General features: G+C 41.9%; 2 protein-coding genes across 4 annotated transcripts in view; one reads left to right on the top strand and one right to left on the bottom strand.

Moving 5' to 3' along the window:
• LOC121578720 (chemokine-like protein TAFA-2) overlaps nucleotides 1-15068 on the top strand; it is a 171231-nt gene that overhangs the window by 33347 nt on the left and 122816 nt on the right. The window lies entirely within an intron of this gene.
• LOC121546469 (zinc finger BED domain-containing protein 4-like) lies at nucleotides 8888-12590 on the bottom strand. Its single transcript, XM_045224016.1, has 3 exons — nucleotides 12022-12590; nucleotides 11671-11826; nucleotides 8888-8912 (listed from the first exon to the last, which is right to left on the bottom strand). Exons 1-3 carry the CDS (start codon nucleotides 12405-12407, stop codon nucleotides 8888-8890), a joined length of 567 nt encoding a protein of 188 aa, XP_045079951.1. The 5' UTR covers nucleotides 12408-12590.

Below are 15068 nucleotides of genomic sequence, written 5' to 3'. Positions count from 1 at the left end.
TTATCTGATTTAGACCTCGATAGTTAATGCACGGGCGTATATCTCCATCCTTATTTTTCACAAAAAAGAAACTCGAGGAGGCAGGAGAAATGGAGGGCCAAATGTATCCCTGTCCCAGAGATTCGGTGACATATGTCTCCATAGCCTCCGTCTCCTCCTGTGACAGAGGATACACGTGACTCCTGGGAAGTGCAGCGCCCTCCCGGAGATCTATCGCACAATCCCGTCGTCGATGGGGTGGTAATTGAGTTGCCTTCTTTTTACAGAAGGTGAGAGCCAAATCGGCATATTCTGAGGGAATGTGCATTGTGGAGACATGGTTTGGACTCTCCACCGTAGTTGCCCTGACGGAAACACCTACACACCTTCCCGAGCACTGAGGTGACCATCCCTTAAGAGCCCTCTGTTGCCACGAAATCCTGGGGTCATGGGTGGCTAGCCAGGGAAGCCCCAGCACCACAGGAAATGCAGGAGAATCGATAAGGAAGAGACGAATTCTCTCCTCATGACCCCCCTGCGTCTCCATCTGGAGTGGAACTGTGACCTCCCTAACCATACCCGACCCTAAAGGGTGACTATCTAGGCCACGTATGGGGAAGGGCACATCTACAGGCAATATAGGAATCCGTAATTTATGCGCAACCAGCCTATCCATAAAATTCCCAGCTGCGCCGGAATCTACGAGTGCCTTATGCTGGGAATGTGGGGAAAACCCAGGGAAATGTACATTGACCATCATGTGAGCAACAGAGAGCTCTGGGTGAGTTGGGTGCCTACTCACCTGGGATGGTCCACCAGGGCTCTGCCTGCTACCTCGATTCCATGAGGTTCCTCTCCTGCACCGGCCCGCAGTGTGTCCTCTTCGGCCACAGTTGGTGCAGGAGACCACCCCCTTGCCGGGTCTCTCCACATCAGCACCTCCAAGCTCCATAGGAGTGGAGTCGGAAGTGCTGGGGGATGGACAGGACGGACCCTGATCCGGACGTCCGCGGGTGGCCAACAGGTTATCCAGCCGGATCGATAAATCTACCAGCTGGTCCAGGTTTAGATTCGTGTCCCTGCAGGCCAGCTCCCTTCGAACGTCCTCCCGTAGACTGCATCGGTAGTGGTCAATCAGGGCCCTCTCATTCCATCCCGCGCTGGCTGCCAGTGTCCTGAAATCCAGGGCGAAGTCCTGTGCGCTCCTCCTTCCCTGTCTGAGGTGAAACAGACACTCCCCAGCCACTCTCCCCTCCGGCAGATGATCAAATACTGCCCGGAAACGGCGGGTAAAATCCTCGTAACGTACGGACTCAGCGTCTATTCCACCCCACTCCATGTTGGCCCATTCCAGCGCTCTGCCCGACATACAGGAGATGAGGGCGTACATGCTCTCGTATCCCGAGGGAGCCGGGTGGATGGTTGCCAGGTAGAGCTCCACCTGGAGCAGGAAACCCTTACACCTGGCAGCTCTCCCATCATATTCCCTCTGGAGCGAGAGCCGAATTCCACTGGATCCAGGGTTTGATGGTCTTGATGGGGGAGAAATCAGAGGAGGAGGAAGTGTAGGAAACCCACCTCTCTCCCATCGATCCATGGTGTTCACCACTCGATCCATAGCCAAACCTAGAGTCTGCCGCATGGTCGAGTGCTGCTGGATGCGTTCCTCCACCGAGGCGCTGGGATCGGACATGCCTGCTGACTCCATAGGTGGTGCGTGATTCTGTCAACGTCTGGGTGAAGTGGTGAAACGGAATCAGGCGCAGGACACAGAACTGAGAAATGAATGGATTTACTAAAACAAAAGTAAACCATAGCAAACCCTCCACGCAGGGAAGAGCAGCACAACAGCTCACCAAACGACGTAAAACAACGGACAATCACGCACAAACTCAGGAGGGAAAACAGAGGTAATTATAGGAAAACAAATAAGCATAATGGGTAACAGGTGTGAATAATAAAGACAGGACTAGTGTGACACAGAAGCATCGATCGGTGGCAGCTAGCTACTACTGAAATGTAAACGTATAGAAGTATCACTCCCAGTAGGTTCTGTCAATTGTGGCAATGTGGAGCTGTCCATGTCAGACGCACAGTATACCCACTTCAGGGGGAATCACTATACCTTAGCTAGAACTAGATCAAACTCTCTGCATCTACAGTTCTATGTTCTCTCAAGCAAGGCCAACTCCTTTTGACATTTTCTTACCCGGGCACTGTAGTTATGTTACAATGTAAGAACATACTCTATTCACGCCCCTGTGTAGCATTTTGTCAAAAGATAAAAGCTATTCTTTATCTCCCTTTGTATCAATACAGATCACAGTATGATGGTGGGCTCTTTTTGTTGTCTGGTTCTGCTGAGGAGATGTTTAGTGTGTCACTGGTAATGAGTAGCCTTGAGGTAATTAGGAACACAGCATAGTGAGGGTGTACATCATGGGGAAACCGATGGAGAAGAAATGAGGATGAATAAATAAAAGGGGGAGGAAAACAAATGGGAGAGATGAGGATGGGAGAGATGGGGACCTACTGGCTGAGAAACTGATGCCTGGGCTATATTGTTGAAATGCTCGCCACTGTTTGGCAGGGGAAGTGGGGAGACAGTGCCAATTCATTAACCAGCTTCTTCATTCGTGCAACAAGACGACTTCACACTGTTTCTAGCAGAGCACTCCAAACACCGTCTGCTTGTCTTGTCACTTTCTGGATGTCTGTGTGATGGAGGGAGGAGGAGAGGAGGGGCGAGGAGGAGGAAGGAGGAGGAAGGTAGATTAGATGTCATCACCACCCATCATATGCCTGAACTGAAGTGAACTTTCGATTTGCAGCATGTTTGTTCTGATGGTTTTGGAACCGCTCCCATTTCTCCCAGGGAGACAATACAGATGCAGCACATACACTCTGTATCATGTTGTCCTCTGACTGCCACCCACAACACAACAGTGGTGGAAAACCATGTTAAGACTTTGTTTATTATTTTGTGTTTTGTTTGTGATAATCCAGTCGTAGGCTGATAAGGGGTTGCTCTACAATACAACTGATGTCCCCAACCTCAGACATGTACCTCAGACATGTTTCTCACTGAGGCACACATACTAGGGCCAGAAGCCTCAAACCAGGGCCTGGAGTTTTTCCTGGTCAGGTCACATGGACATCAGGAAAAATCCAGGGCCCGACTAATGCCATAGAAGACAGACCATATCACCTATTGACCAGTAGAGGGGGTCAGTTCACAAAACCCCTTTGTGATGCTTCGGAGGGCAGTCCCTTATACCGCATAATTATGTCACTACCTCCAAACGCTGTTGGATTCCTTTTAGGATGTACATCTGTACAGGATTTACAGGATGCACGGTTTGGCAGGCCTTTTCCGAGGTATGCAACACAACGGAAACGTTCTAGCTTGTTTAATCTCAATGTTTACCGTTGGACCTGAATGGCGTGAGACGTGTGCGAGGCTGGAGGCTAGAGTTGTCTGTCTGTCTGCATCAGTGTTTGTACTTGCGTGGTAGATGCCACACTATCTGACATGACAGAGTTGCATTGCATGGTTCAATATGACAAGGCTCTCAGATTGCAGGCTGATGTCGATAGCAGATTGCCACTAAGCTGCCTCTTCTGAGGGACGGCCAGGGGAACGTGTCTGGACTTCCTGATTGACTGGCGTTGAATTATGTAGTAGTAGTTATAGGTAGTTAGCTGGGGTAGCTAAGCCATGTTAAGCCCAGTCAGGAACCACTATGAAGTTCTACTCGTCATAAAATGTATCAATTGTGTTTTTTTTCTTTCAATCCTGTTACTGTAGGTCCCTCAAATTTAAATCAGGACCTTAAAGCCAGTTCCACTGCTTTTTTTCATTCTTCCCCTCTAATCAGAGACTGGTTTAGAGCTGGGACACCAGGTGGGTGCAATTACTTATCAGGTAGAACCAGCAGTACTCCGGACCTCCAGGGTAGGATTTGATTACCCCTGCTGTAGGTGGTTAGTATTTTCTATTCTCACTGTCTATGTTATTGTATTTTTGTGGCACGTTTCTTTGGTGGTGGTCCACATTTCCAAAGTCAATGTGTTGAAATAGGTGCGGGTGTGAAATGTTTACAAATGTTCTGTTTTCATTCTCCTACATTCCTTGTGGGAATTTCCTTTTGATTCTCTTGTTTAATCATAAAGGAATTGATCAAATGGGAAGAAAATAACATAGAGAACAGGAGAAAAACACTTTGATCATGTCCTAGATTAATAGGAGATGAAAGCTGGATGAAACAAACCAACCCGTGGCTCACACACACCGTTCCAGCTATAGGAACATGCTATTTTTCATGTTGTTTTCCATGTTCTACTTAATTTGGTTCCAGTCATTTTCTTTACCAGTGACACTGTTTAAACATGGCCAACCAGAATATGGGGGTTAGATTTTTCGCCACTGAGCAGAATAAAGAACACATCTCCAGTAGGTCTGGGCGATATGGCCAAAATATCATATCACAATATATTTTATGGTATGGCAATATTTGATTATATTTTATGTTTCTAATAATAATAGTTCTAAATATGTTTTATGAGTACTGCATGACCCTAGGATGGCAACAAGTTAATTCTAAGTGGTTTTACTGGGCTTTCTCCATTCGGATTGTTTTATACTCAACCAAACTAGGACAAAACTGACAGTGAAGTAGTCCAATTTGTTGAACTATATCAAAATACCTTTGTAGGTGGTATTATAAAAATCCATACCGGTATGTGGATCCATATACCTTAAAAGACAATATATCACCCAGCCCTAATCTCCAGTCTGTGTACAGTATTTCCTCACTGGGACATTTGTTATTAGATTATTCCCTTGATCCATGCGAATGTTGTGTTTCCTCTCGCTTTTTTTTATTGTGGAACATTTTTAAAAGGTCAGTCCCACAACAAACCCTTCTGTTCCTTATCTTTCAACCCTGCTACCAACTAGTAATGAGAAAATAGGCTTAGGTATTTCTCTCAGCTATATGTCCCCTGGAGGAGGTGATACTGAGACTGAGGCAAAGACACAGACCGACAGACAGACAGGCAGACAGACAGACTACTGCAGGAGAGGAGAGATGAGGAGAGGAGAGGCGAGGCGAGGAGACAGCAATCAACAGTCCACCACAGCAGTTAAACTGCTCCAAGCCCAGAGAGCAAACAAGCCCCATGCAGGAGCATACCTACTTAGTATTCTTTCTTTGTAACTCAGTTATAAACTATCTGATGAATGCAAATCTACTTACACTCTATGTGTATACAAAGGAGGAGGGCTGATTAGTTATTTATTAGACCCGCTCAAATAATTAGTTATATTGTTACGGAAAAACAAAAGGGGTCCAAAATGTTCAGTCTTCAATGTTATTTTAAGTCTGTAGCTCCTGTTTTATAACTCCAGATAGTAGAGACAAAGTACAGTCTAGACTAGAGAACAGTGCTGTCGATACACTGCTATTTTCAGTTGTCATGGTCAAAGTTAATTTACACGCCTCACCACCATGCTCATTACTGAGCTTACAGTATATGTTTCATAATGTGTCATGTTCTAAGTCTAGCTAATGACAGCTAGTTGTCAGATGTTAAACATTGATAAAAGTATAGTAAATATATTCTGTATTTTTCTGTTTACTTTCTTTTGACTCTCATGAGGCTGTCTTTATTCTCTCTTGAAATAGACCTCATCTCGTCTGTCATGTTTGCCTAATCCTTCTGACAGCTTACAATGATTTTAGCTTTTGGGATAATATACATTTCAGCCCTCATCTTACAGGCACCAGTGATTTGGCTGCTTTTCCATTTCTCCCCTCAAAAATCTCCCCAATAATCAACAACTCAAAAATGTATTCATGATACATCATACAGTTCTTCAAAATATTGATATTTTTGATGATTCTCTATACATGTATTTTATTTCCTGTCGTCGCCAGTGCAATGTCATTATCGCTATAGCAACATGTATAGCCCTATACAGCCCAGGATTTACTAATCTTGTTCACTAATGTTGTTCACATCATTACAGCACACCTGTTTGTGTAAGGAAAATTCCACTGTAACTGAATGACGGAGAGACTCCAATTTTTCACTTTAAAGTATGCCAAACAAAAAAACATTGATTGCAAAGTTAAACAAATCATACAACTCTATGCACAAGGACTACTTTTATCAATTTCCACAGAAAATTTTACAAAACCACAATTACTCGAAGAACAGTGCAGATGTAAAGTTTGGCAACAGATTTGACGGTAAAATCTCTGTCCGTTTTTTTTATGTGAACACATTTTGATGGGAGACTCTGTTACAGAGCAGTGTAAATGCTTTTTTAGGCTGGATCATGTTGTTGAATTGTATTGTATTGTATTGTATTGTTGTATGTTTTAATTCAGTAATTGATTGATTGTTGCTGTCTCCTTGGACAGGTCTCCATTGAAAAAGAGACTCTGGGTCTCAATGGGCTTTTCCTGCTTAAATAAAAATAAAATAAAATGCATTGCCTATCAATAAACATCTTACATGTATACATATCATGTAATTTTACTGTATGTTCCTTATTATTTACTTAGTATTATCAAACTTCATCCAGATATTACACTGTTTATGTGTATGGACTACAACATTACTTTTATTTATTTTATTTAACCTTTATTTAACTAGGCAAGTCAGTTAAGAACAAATTCTTATTTACATTGACGGCCTATCAAAAGGCAAAAGGCCTCCTGCGGGGACGGGGGCTGGGATTAAAACAATTACATTTAATTAAAATATAGGACAAAACACACATCATGACAAGAGAGACACCACAACACTACATAAAGAGAGACCTAAGACAACAACATAGCATGGCAGCAACACATGACAACACAGCATGGTAGCAACACGACATGACAACAACATGATAGCAACACAAAATGGCAGCACAACATGGTAGCAGCACTACATGGTAGCAGCACAAAACATGGTACAATCATTATTGGGCACAGACAACAGCACAAAGGGCAAGAAGACAGAGACAACAATACATCACGCGAAGCAGCCACAACTGTCAGTAAGAGTGTCCATGTCTTTGAATGAAGAGATGGAGATAAAACGTTCCAGTTTGAGTGTTTTTTGCAGCTCGTTCCAGTCGCTAGCTGCAGCGAACCGAAAAGAGGAGCGACCCAGGGATGTGTGTGCTTTGGGGACATAACAAAACATGGACCCATTCTGTGATATATACATGTACAGTGGGGAAAAAAAGTATTTAGTCAGCCACCAATTGTGCAAGTTCTCCCACTTAAAAAGATGAGAGAGGCCTTTAATTTTCATCATAGGTACACGTCAACTATGACAGACAAAATAAGAAAAAAAAATCCAGAAAATCACATTGTAGGATTTTTAATGAATTTATTTGCAAATTATGGTGGAAAATAAGTATTTGGTCAATAACAAAAGTTTCTCAATACTTTGTTATATACCCTTTGTTGGCAATGACACAGGTCAAACGTTTTCTGTAAGTCTTCACAAGGTTTTCACACACTATTTTGGCCCATTCCTCCATGCAGATCTCCTCTAGAGCAGTGATGTTTTGGGGCTGTCGCTGGGCAATACGGACTTTCAACTCCCTCAAAGATTTTCTATGGGGTTGAGATCTGGAGACTGGCTAGGCCACTCCAGGACCTTGAAATGCTTCTTACGAAGCCACTCCTTCGTTGCCCGGGCAGTGTGTTTGGGATCATTGTCATGCTGAAAGACCCAGCCACGTTTCATCTTCAATGCCCTTGCTGATGGAAGGAGGTTTTCACTCAAAATCTCACGATACATGGCCCCATTCATTCTTTCCTTTACACGGATCAGTCGTCCTGGTCCCTTTGCAGAAAAACAGCCCCAAAGCATGATGTTTACACCCCCATGCTTCACAGTAGGTATGGTGTTCTTTGGATGCAACTCAGCATTCTTTGTCCTCCAAACACGATGAGTTGAGTTTTTACCAAAAAGTTCTATTTTGGTTTCATCTGACCATATGACATTCTCCCAATCCTCTTCTGGATCATCCAAATGCACTCTAGCAAACTTCAGACGGGCCTGGACATGTACTGGCTTAAGCAGGGGGACACGTCTGGAACTGCAGGATTTGAGTCCCTGGCGGCGTAGTGTGTTACTGATGGTAGGCTTTGTTACTTTGGTCCCAGCTCTCTGCAGGTCATTCACTAGGTCCCCCTGTGTGGTTCTGGGATTTTTGCTCACCGTTCTTGTGATAATTTTGACCCCACGGGGTGAGATCTTGCGTGGAGCCCCAGATCGAGGGAGATTATCAGTGGTCTTGTATGTCTTCCATTTCCTAATAATTGCTCCCACAGTTGATTTCTTCAAACCAAGCTGCTCACCTATTGCAGATTCAGTCTTCCCAGCCTGGTGCAGGTCTACAATTTTGTTTCTGGTGTCCTTTGACAGCTCTTTGGTCTTGGCCATAGTGGAGTTTGGAGTGTGACTGTTTGAGGTTGTGGACAGGTGTCTTTTATACTGATAACAAGTTCAAACAGGTGCTATTAATACAGGTAACGAGTGGAGGACAGAGGAGCCTCTTAAAGAAGAAGTTACAGGTCTGTGAGAGCCAGAAATCTTGCTTGTTTGTAGGTGACCAAATACTTATTTTCCACCATCATTTGCAAATAAATTCATTAAAAATCCTACAGTGTGATTTTCTGGATTTTTTTTTCTTAATTTGTCTGTCATAGTTGACGTGTACCTATGATGAAAATTACAGGCCTCTCTCATCTTTTTAAGTGGGAGAACTTGCACAATTGGTGGCTGACTAAATACTTTTTTTCCCCACTGTATATATTTACAATTTCATCCACATCCTCACTTTATGTCAATAGTACAATATTGCTGCTTGCTCAGCCTCTGTCCTTGGTCTGCATCACAGAGCCCGGGTGTCCTCAGTCCTGTAAGACACATAAAACACATAGGTAGGATGCTGAATTCTCATTATGTCTGTCATGGATCCAGTCCATACATTACCATTTTGCTGTTCTCAGTTTAGCCCAGAAAATTGAGAATCAGGCAGGGATTCCTACTCACTGTGTACATCAACACCCGGGTCAAGCCGCCCATGATTGTCTAGCCTTGTTGTAATCCTGATTCTACTCTACTTCATTTAGGTGGTGTAGGGATTTTAGCAGGGTTGGACAATCATGGACGGTGACCTGATTAGCTTTTTTGGGGGGAGAGAGAATCCTTTCTTTCTCAGTGTTCTGGGCATGTGTGAGTTATGATGTTCTTTACAGTGACATAGGCCTACCTTCAAAATAAGCTATTCAAATGAATGTGTACACTGCATTTTTTCTGGACAAACTTCAGTGAGGCTGAATTGTTGTTGTCTGTTGACTCCTGAAACACATAGACACAGAGGTGGAGTTAGTGAATAGTCACATTGTCTGTCTGTCATGGATCAATGTAGGCCTATAGCCTAAATTCTATGAACTTGACAATGACATACAATGACATACTCAAGCATTCTCAGTGGAGAGGGAGGTGTCTGTGTGGCCATGCAGAGCAGAGGGTGAGTGGGATGGGTAGCCTACGAGAAAACTACAATATGTATTTTCACATTTGGTGCCTGTTGGATAAGACAGAATGTCACTCTGCTAAAAACAGAAGTGCAAAATTGAGGGATTAACTAATTTCACAAGCAACATACACCCAATCTCTTAACTTTGAAAGCAAGCTAGTTAATTAAAACATAATTACGTTTTGTCCTTAAAACTTTACCTAAACTGTAGTTTGCACGTTTTGATATTACTTTGCAGCATTTTGTATCACATTGACCAGCAAGCACATTCCCTTTGACAGCTAAGCTAGGCATATTACCATAGCGACACCTTGCAGTTTTGGAGACAGCTTCGCGTTTGGTAACAAAACAAAGACGGTAGTGTTAGTACTGGTAAAGCAGTGATTTACTCACTGAGCTACATATTAACTTCATATGGATTTACTTCACCACAGTTAGCTATGCTATAGCTACCCAAGCAGGGGAAACAAATATTGAAATATACTTAGATTATACTTCGTTAACATATTTGAGTTATATATAAAACAATCTAAATTGGAACATTTTTTAATAAATGTAATGTCAATTTTATTTGTATTTTATTAGCGTTTAAGTAAATTAAATTAGAAGTATATTAAAATGGAATTTGAATTAGAATTACTGTATTTTCTTTACAAAACAAAGTATTAATAATGTGTTTCATGCAAATTTGTACAAATGCACTTCTACTTATCAACCAAATTAGCTTTTGTAATTAGCGCTGCCAAGGCACCTTCTCAGCCAATGTTAACAAGCTATTTTCAAAACAGTTGTGGCTGGAGCATCAATTAATAATATAGACGTTTGAGAACTGTGCACCATTGGCATTTCACACTTTAGTTGTTCATATTACAGTAATAAATTAACGTTTCAATAAAATGTGTAATAAGTAATGTGTAATTAAAAGTACAACTTATTCCGTTTGAAAATGAATATCAAAACATTTGAATAAGCTAAATATGAGGAACAGTATCATATTATAAATCAAAACTTCAGCTGCAGAAAAGGATGCTGGGTAATATGCAAATATTTGTGCACATGCGTTTTTGAAAGTATACTTTAAATTAGGGCTGTCAAATGATTAAAATTTTTAATCAAATTAATCAGAATTTTCAGTGGATTAATCATGATTAATCACTATTTGCAATTACACCTGAATCCTAACCATTTTTTTTCTGAAATGCATACCAAAAGATAAATAACAGGACACAGATACATAATTTTCATATTATGTCTGTTTATTAACACAGCCAAATAATGGTGTTTTAAATCAAGCTGAAACATACTACACACCATAATATTTGTCTTTGTAATGTTCCATCACTTCCTCTTTGGCATTCCTCTTAACCAGGATGTACAATTTACAGTATTCAATTGAACAGAAAGCAATAAATGTAGTCAAATCATAACAGTGACCTACCACATTTTTGCACAATTTGAGTCATCTGTGGAAAAAAACATTTTCAATAAAACTTTTAAATCAAACCAAAGAACAATCTTTTACCTTTTCCTCCATTCTTTAATCCAGTTGCTCAAAAATCCAGTTGCTAACTACTATAACATGTTGCACTGAAACTGGTCTTTTTGTTTGAACATCACCTTTCAAATCTACTGAGCTTCATCATCTTTCAGCCAGTTGCTGAGGCAAACTAACTTGTTCACATTTTCTGAAAGTAAAGCTGACCTTTTCTTGTTCACAATGTGACCTGCAACTGAGAAAAGTCGTTCACAGGGAACAGTGGTTGCAGGAGTGGCTAGATATTTGTGAGCTAGTGAGGCCAGCTTCTCATGGGCTCCTGAATGAGATGCCCACCACCTCAAGGGGCAGTCCTCCAATTTAATGGTGGGCTCTGCTCTGTACCTCTGTATGGCAGGTTGGACCTCTTCATCTTCTGATTCTGAATCTGAGCCCATTTGCAGAAGGCTGATTTTCTTCCTGGGTGGCCCATCATCATGTGTCTGTGAAGACCTTCTGGGTGATTCTTGTTGCAGCATCCCTTCAAGTGTGGTCCACACCTCTTCCCTGTCTGTCTTGGGCAGGCATTTCAAGTCTTTGAAACGAGGATCCAAAACTGTAGCAATCTGGAGCCATGCATTGTTGAGCTGTTCTTGACGGGGATGCTAGGTCCTCCTTGAACTTGGTCTTGAATCTCACCACATATGCAGGGTCCTCATCACAGGCTTCCATCTTGAGACGCAAGTGGCAGAGAGAAGGTAGTACCACAGAACAGGAGACATAGGCCTCTCCACCCAGGAGCTCAGTTACATACCTACGCACACAAACACACACATGCACACAGAGACAGTGTATTATTAGAACAGTGGTTATCAACATATTATTATTATTATTATTATCATCATCATTATTTTTTACATAGATACATGTTATTGATATTTGACTTGGTTTAATTCATTCCAGAAAATAATCAAAGCGATGTTATTTGATAAGTTACAGACTGATTTACCTGCATGGCTCTAGAAGTGTCTCCAGCCTCTGCAGTTTATCCCACTCTGCTGCGGTCGGCAAAACGAGTTTGTGCTCCTGATTGTCCAGGGCTGCGATGACAGCCTCTTTATTTCTGCTCACGCGCTTGACCATTTCCAGCGTCGAATTCCAACGTGTTGGAACATCCTGGATCAATGGCTCTTGCTTCTTTCCCAGGCTGACTTGTTGTGCTTGAAGCTCCGCAGCATTTGCTGGGCTGTGCTTAAAATGACCGACAACTTTGCGAGCCTTGGCCAAAGCATTTACAAAGGCGCTGTCAGCAAGACTCACTGTGACACTTCTCTGCACCATGTGAGCGACACAGTTCATGTGTTCATAGCGTGTAAGTCGAATTGCGGCAACCATGTTGCGTGCACTGTCAGTCCCAATGGTTGTAGTCTTGCCCTCGATGTCCCACTCACGTGCAACAGACAGGAACTGTTCTTTACAAGCCTCCGCAAAATGACGCTCCTCAGTTTTTAATATAGTCAGCGCAAAAGACTTCAGTTCCCACGTGTCACTGATTAAATGTGCAGTTACTCCGAGGTAATTGTTGTTACTCACTGATGTCCAATGGTCTCCTGTCAGGGCGATATGATTTACTTGAGCCAAGACCTCTTTCCTTTTTTCTTTTTCGTTTTCATAGAGCTCGTGGATTTTCTTCATAACTGTGGCTCTTGACGGTGGCTTATAGAATGAGTCTTGAGACGCCACTTGCAAAACATCAAGGAAACCTGAGTCTTCTACAATGCTAATGATCTACAATCCTTTGCAATCCATTTTGCTATTGTGTTGGTCAAATTATCTGAGGTTGATTTTGTTAATTGCCTGCAAACATTCAGCGTGGTCTGGCGCAAACCACTTGCTGAATCTGACGGCCCAGCAAACGCATGTTTGGCGTTGACATGGTACTTCAAGCTTGAACAGCTCCGGTGAAATTGAAACTCCTTCTTACAAATCTTGCAAATAACCTTGTACTTGTTAACTGTACCATCATCATTCTTTTTATATTTGAATCCGTCAATAGGCTCACCTTGCTCCATCTCGCCTCTAGCTCCCAACCACTTTCCTGACCTGAATAATTTGTCACACTGCGCATGCGTGAAATGCGTTAAAAAAATTGACGTAATTAACAGCAAACAACTAATTAATGTCGTTAACGCGCTATTTTTGACAGCCCTACTTTAAATATATTTTGTGGACATTTAAATTAAATATACTTTTTTTGAAAGTTTACTTAACTATATTTTCTTGAGATATTAAGAAAATGGCGAGTGGCGCAGTGGTCTAAGGCACTGCATCGCAGTGCTAGCTGTGCCACTAGAGATCTTGGTTCAAATCCAGGCTCTGTCGTACCCGGCCATGACCGGGAGACCCATGGGGTGCCGCACAATTGGTCCAGGGTAGGGGAGGGAATGGTCGGCAGGGATGTAGCTCAGTTGGTAGAGCATGGCGTTTGCAACTCCAGGGTTGTGGGTTCGCTTCCCACAGGGGGCCTGTATGAAAAATACAAAAATGATGTATGCACTCACTAACTGTAAGTCGCTCTGGATAAGCGTCTGCTAAATGACTAAAACATTTTATCATTTTTTTTTTTTAAGTATACTTTCAGGAAGCATGTTCCTCAGCTGTGCAGTATTACTTTAGTTCCTTGTTTCGGTATATTTGTATTATTCTTTTCACTCTGTCATTTAAATCATTATTGTGGAGTCACTACAATGTTGTTGATCCATCCTCAGTTTTCTCCCATCACAGCCATTGAACTCTGTAACTGTTTTACAATCACCAATGGCCTCATGGTAACATCCCAGAGCAGTTTTATTCCTGTGCTGCAGCTCAGTTCAGAAGGACGACTGTATTTTGATATATATGGGTGGTTTAATACATAATCCACAGCATAATTAGTAATTTGACAATGCTTAAAGAGATATTCAATGTCTGATTTGATATTGTTACCGATCTATCAATCACTACACTTTTATGAGGCTTTCGAAAAGGCTCCCTGGTCTTTGTAGTTGAATCTGCGCTTGAAATTCAATACTAGACTGAGGGACCTTTACAGATGTTGTATGTGGGACAGAGGAAAGGTTAGTACCAAAAAAATGCAGTAGCAACACTTTTGCAGTTCTTCATTATTATATATTTCAAAAAAGCCGCAGTAGAAAGAATGATCTACACATACTGAGCAGCTCATGTTATAGACAGAAGCATGCTACATGGCAGACCAATCTGAACTCATCTCTCGGCATGTCCAGCCCATCCATTATCTCAGCCAATCATGGCTAGAGGTAAGGTTCCTGTCTTTTTCCGTGGCTAAACCAACTAGGCTCATAATTTAACCATTTTATTCGTATTTACAGATGGCATACAAGTTTGTTATTAAGGCACGTGAAAGTTCACATGTTCCAGAAGACATTTCTGCTAACAAAAAATGCATTTTGATAAAAACATTATGTTTACGTTCAAATGCCTCTCCTGTGAAGTAGTGACGTGCGAAATACACCTAGTTTCCTGAAACGAGTCACATACAGTATGTGGGGTTTTGGTAACAGAATGACAAGACACTAGGCAATATTTCTTAAACTTACAGAAGGCAAATAATTTCTGCAAAACAGAATATACAGTGCCTTCGGAAAGTATTCAGGCCCCTTGATCTTTTCCACATTTAGTTACGTTACAGCCTTATTCTAAAATTGATTAAATATGTTTTTTGTTGTTGCAATCTACACACAATACCCCATAATGACAAAGCGAAAACAGTATTTTTGTGTGCAAATTTATTAAAAATAAAAAAATACCTTATTTACGTAAGTATTCAGACCCTTTGATATGACAAAATTGAGCTCAGGTGCATCCTGTTTCCATTGATCATCCTTGAGATACTACAACTTGATTGGAGTCCACCTGTGGTAAATTCAATTGATTGGACATGGTTTGGAAAGGCACACACCTGTCTATATAAGGTCCCACAGTTGACAGTGCATGTCAGATTAAAAACCAAGCCATGAGGTCGAAATAATTGTTCGT

This window comes from Coregonus clupeaformis, chromosome 12 (genome assembly GCF_020615455.1).
Source record: "Coregonus clupeaformis isolate EN_2021a chromosome 12, ASM2061545v1, whole genome shotgun sequence".
NCBI lineage: Eukaryota > Metazoa > Chordata > Actinopteri > Salmoniformes > Salmonidae > Coregonus > Coregonus clupeaformis.
This window is presented reverse-complemented; position numbering and strand designations above follow the sequence as displayed.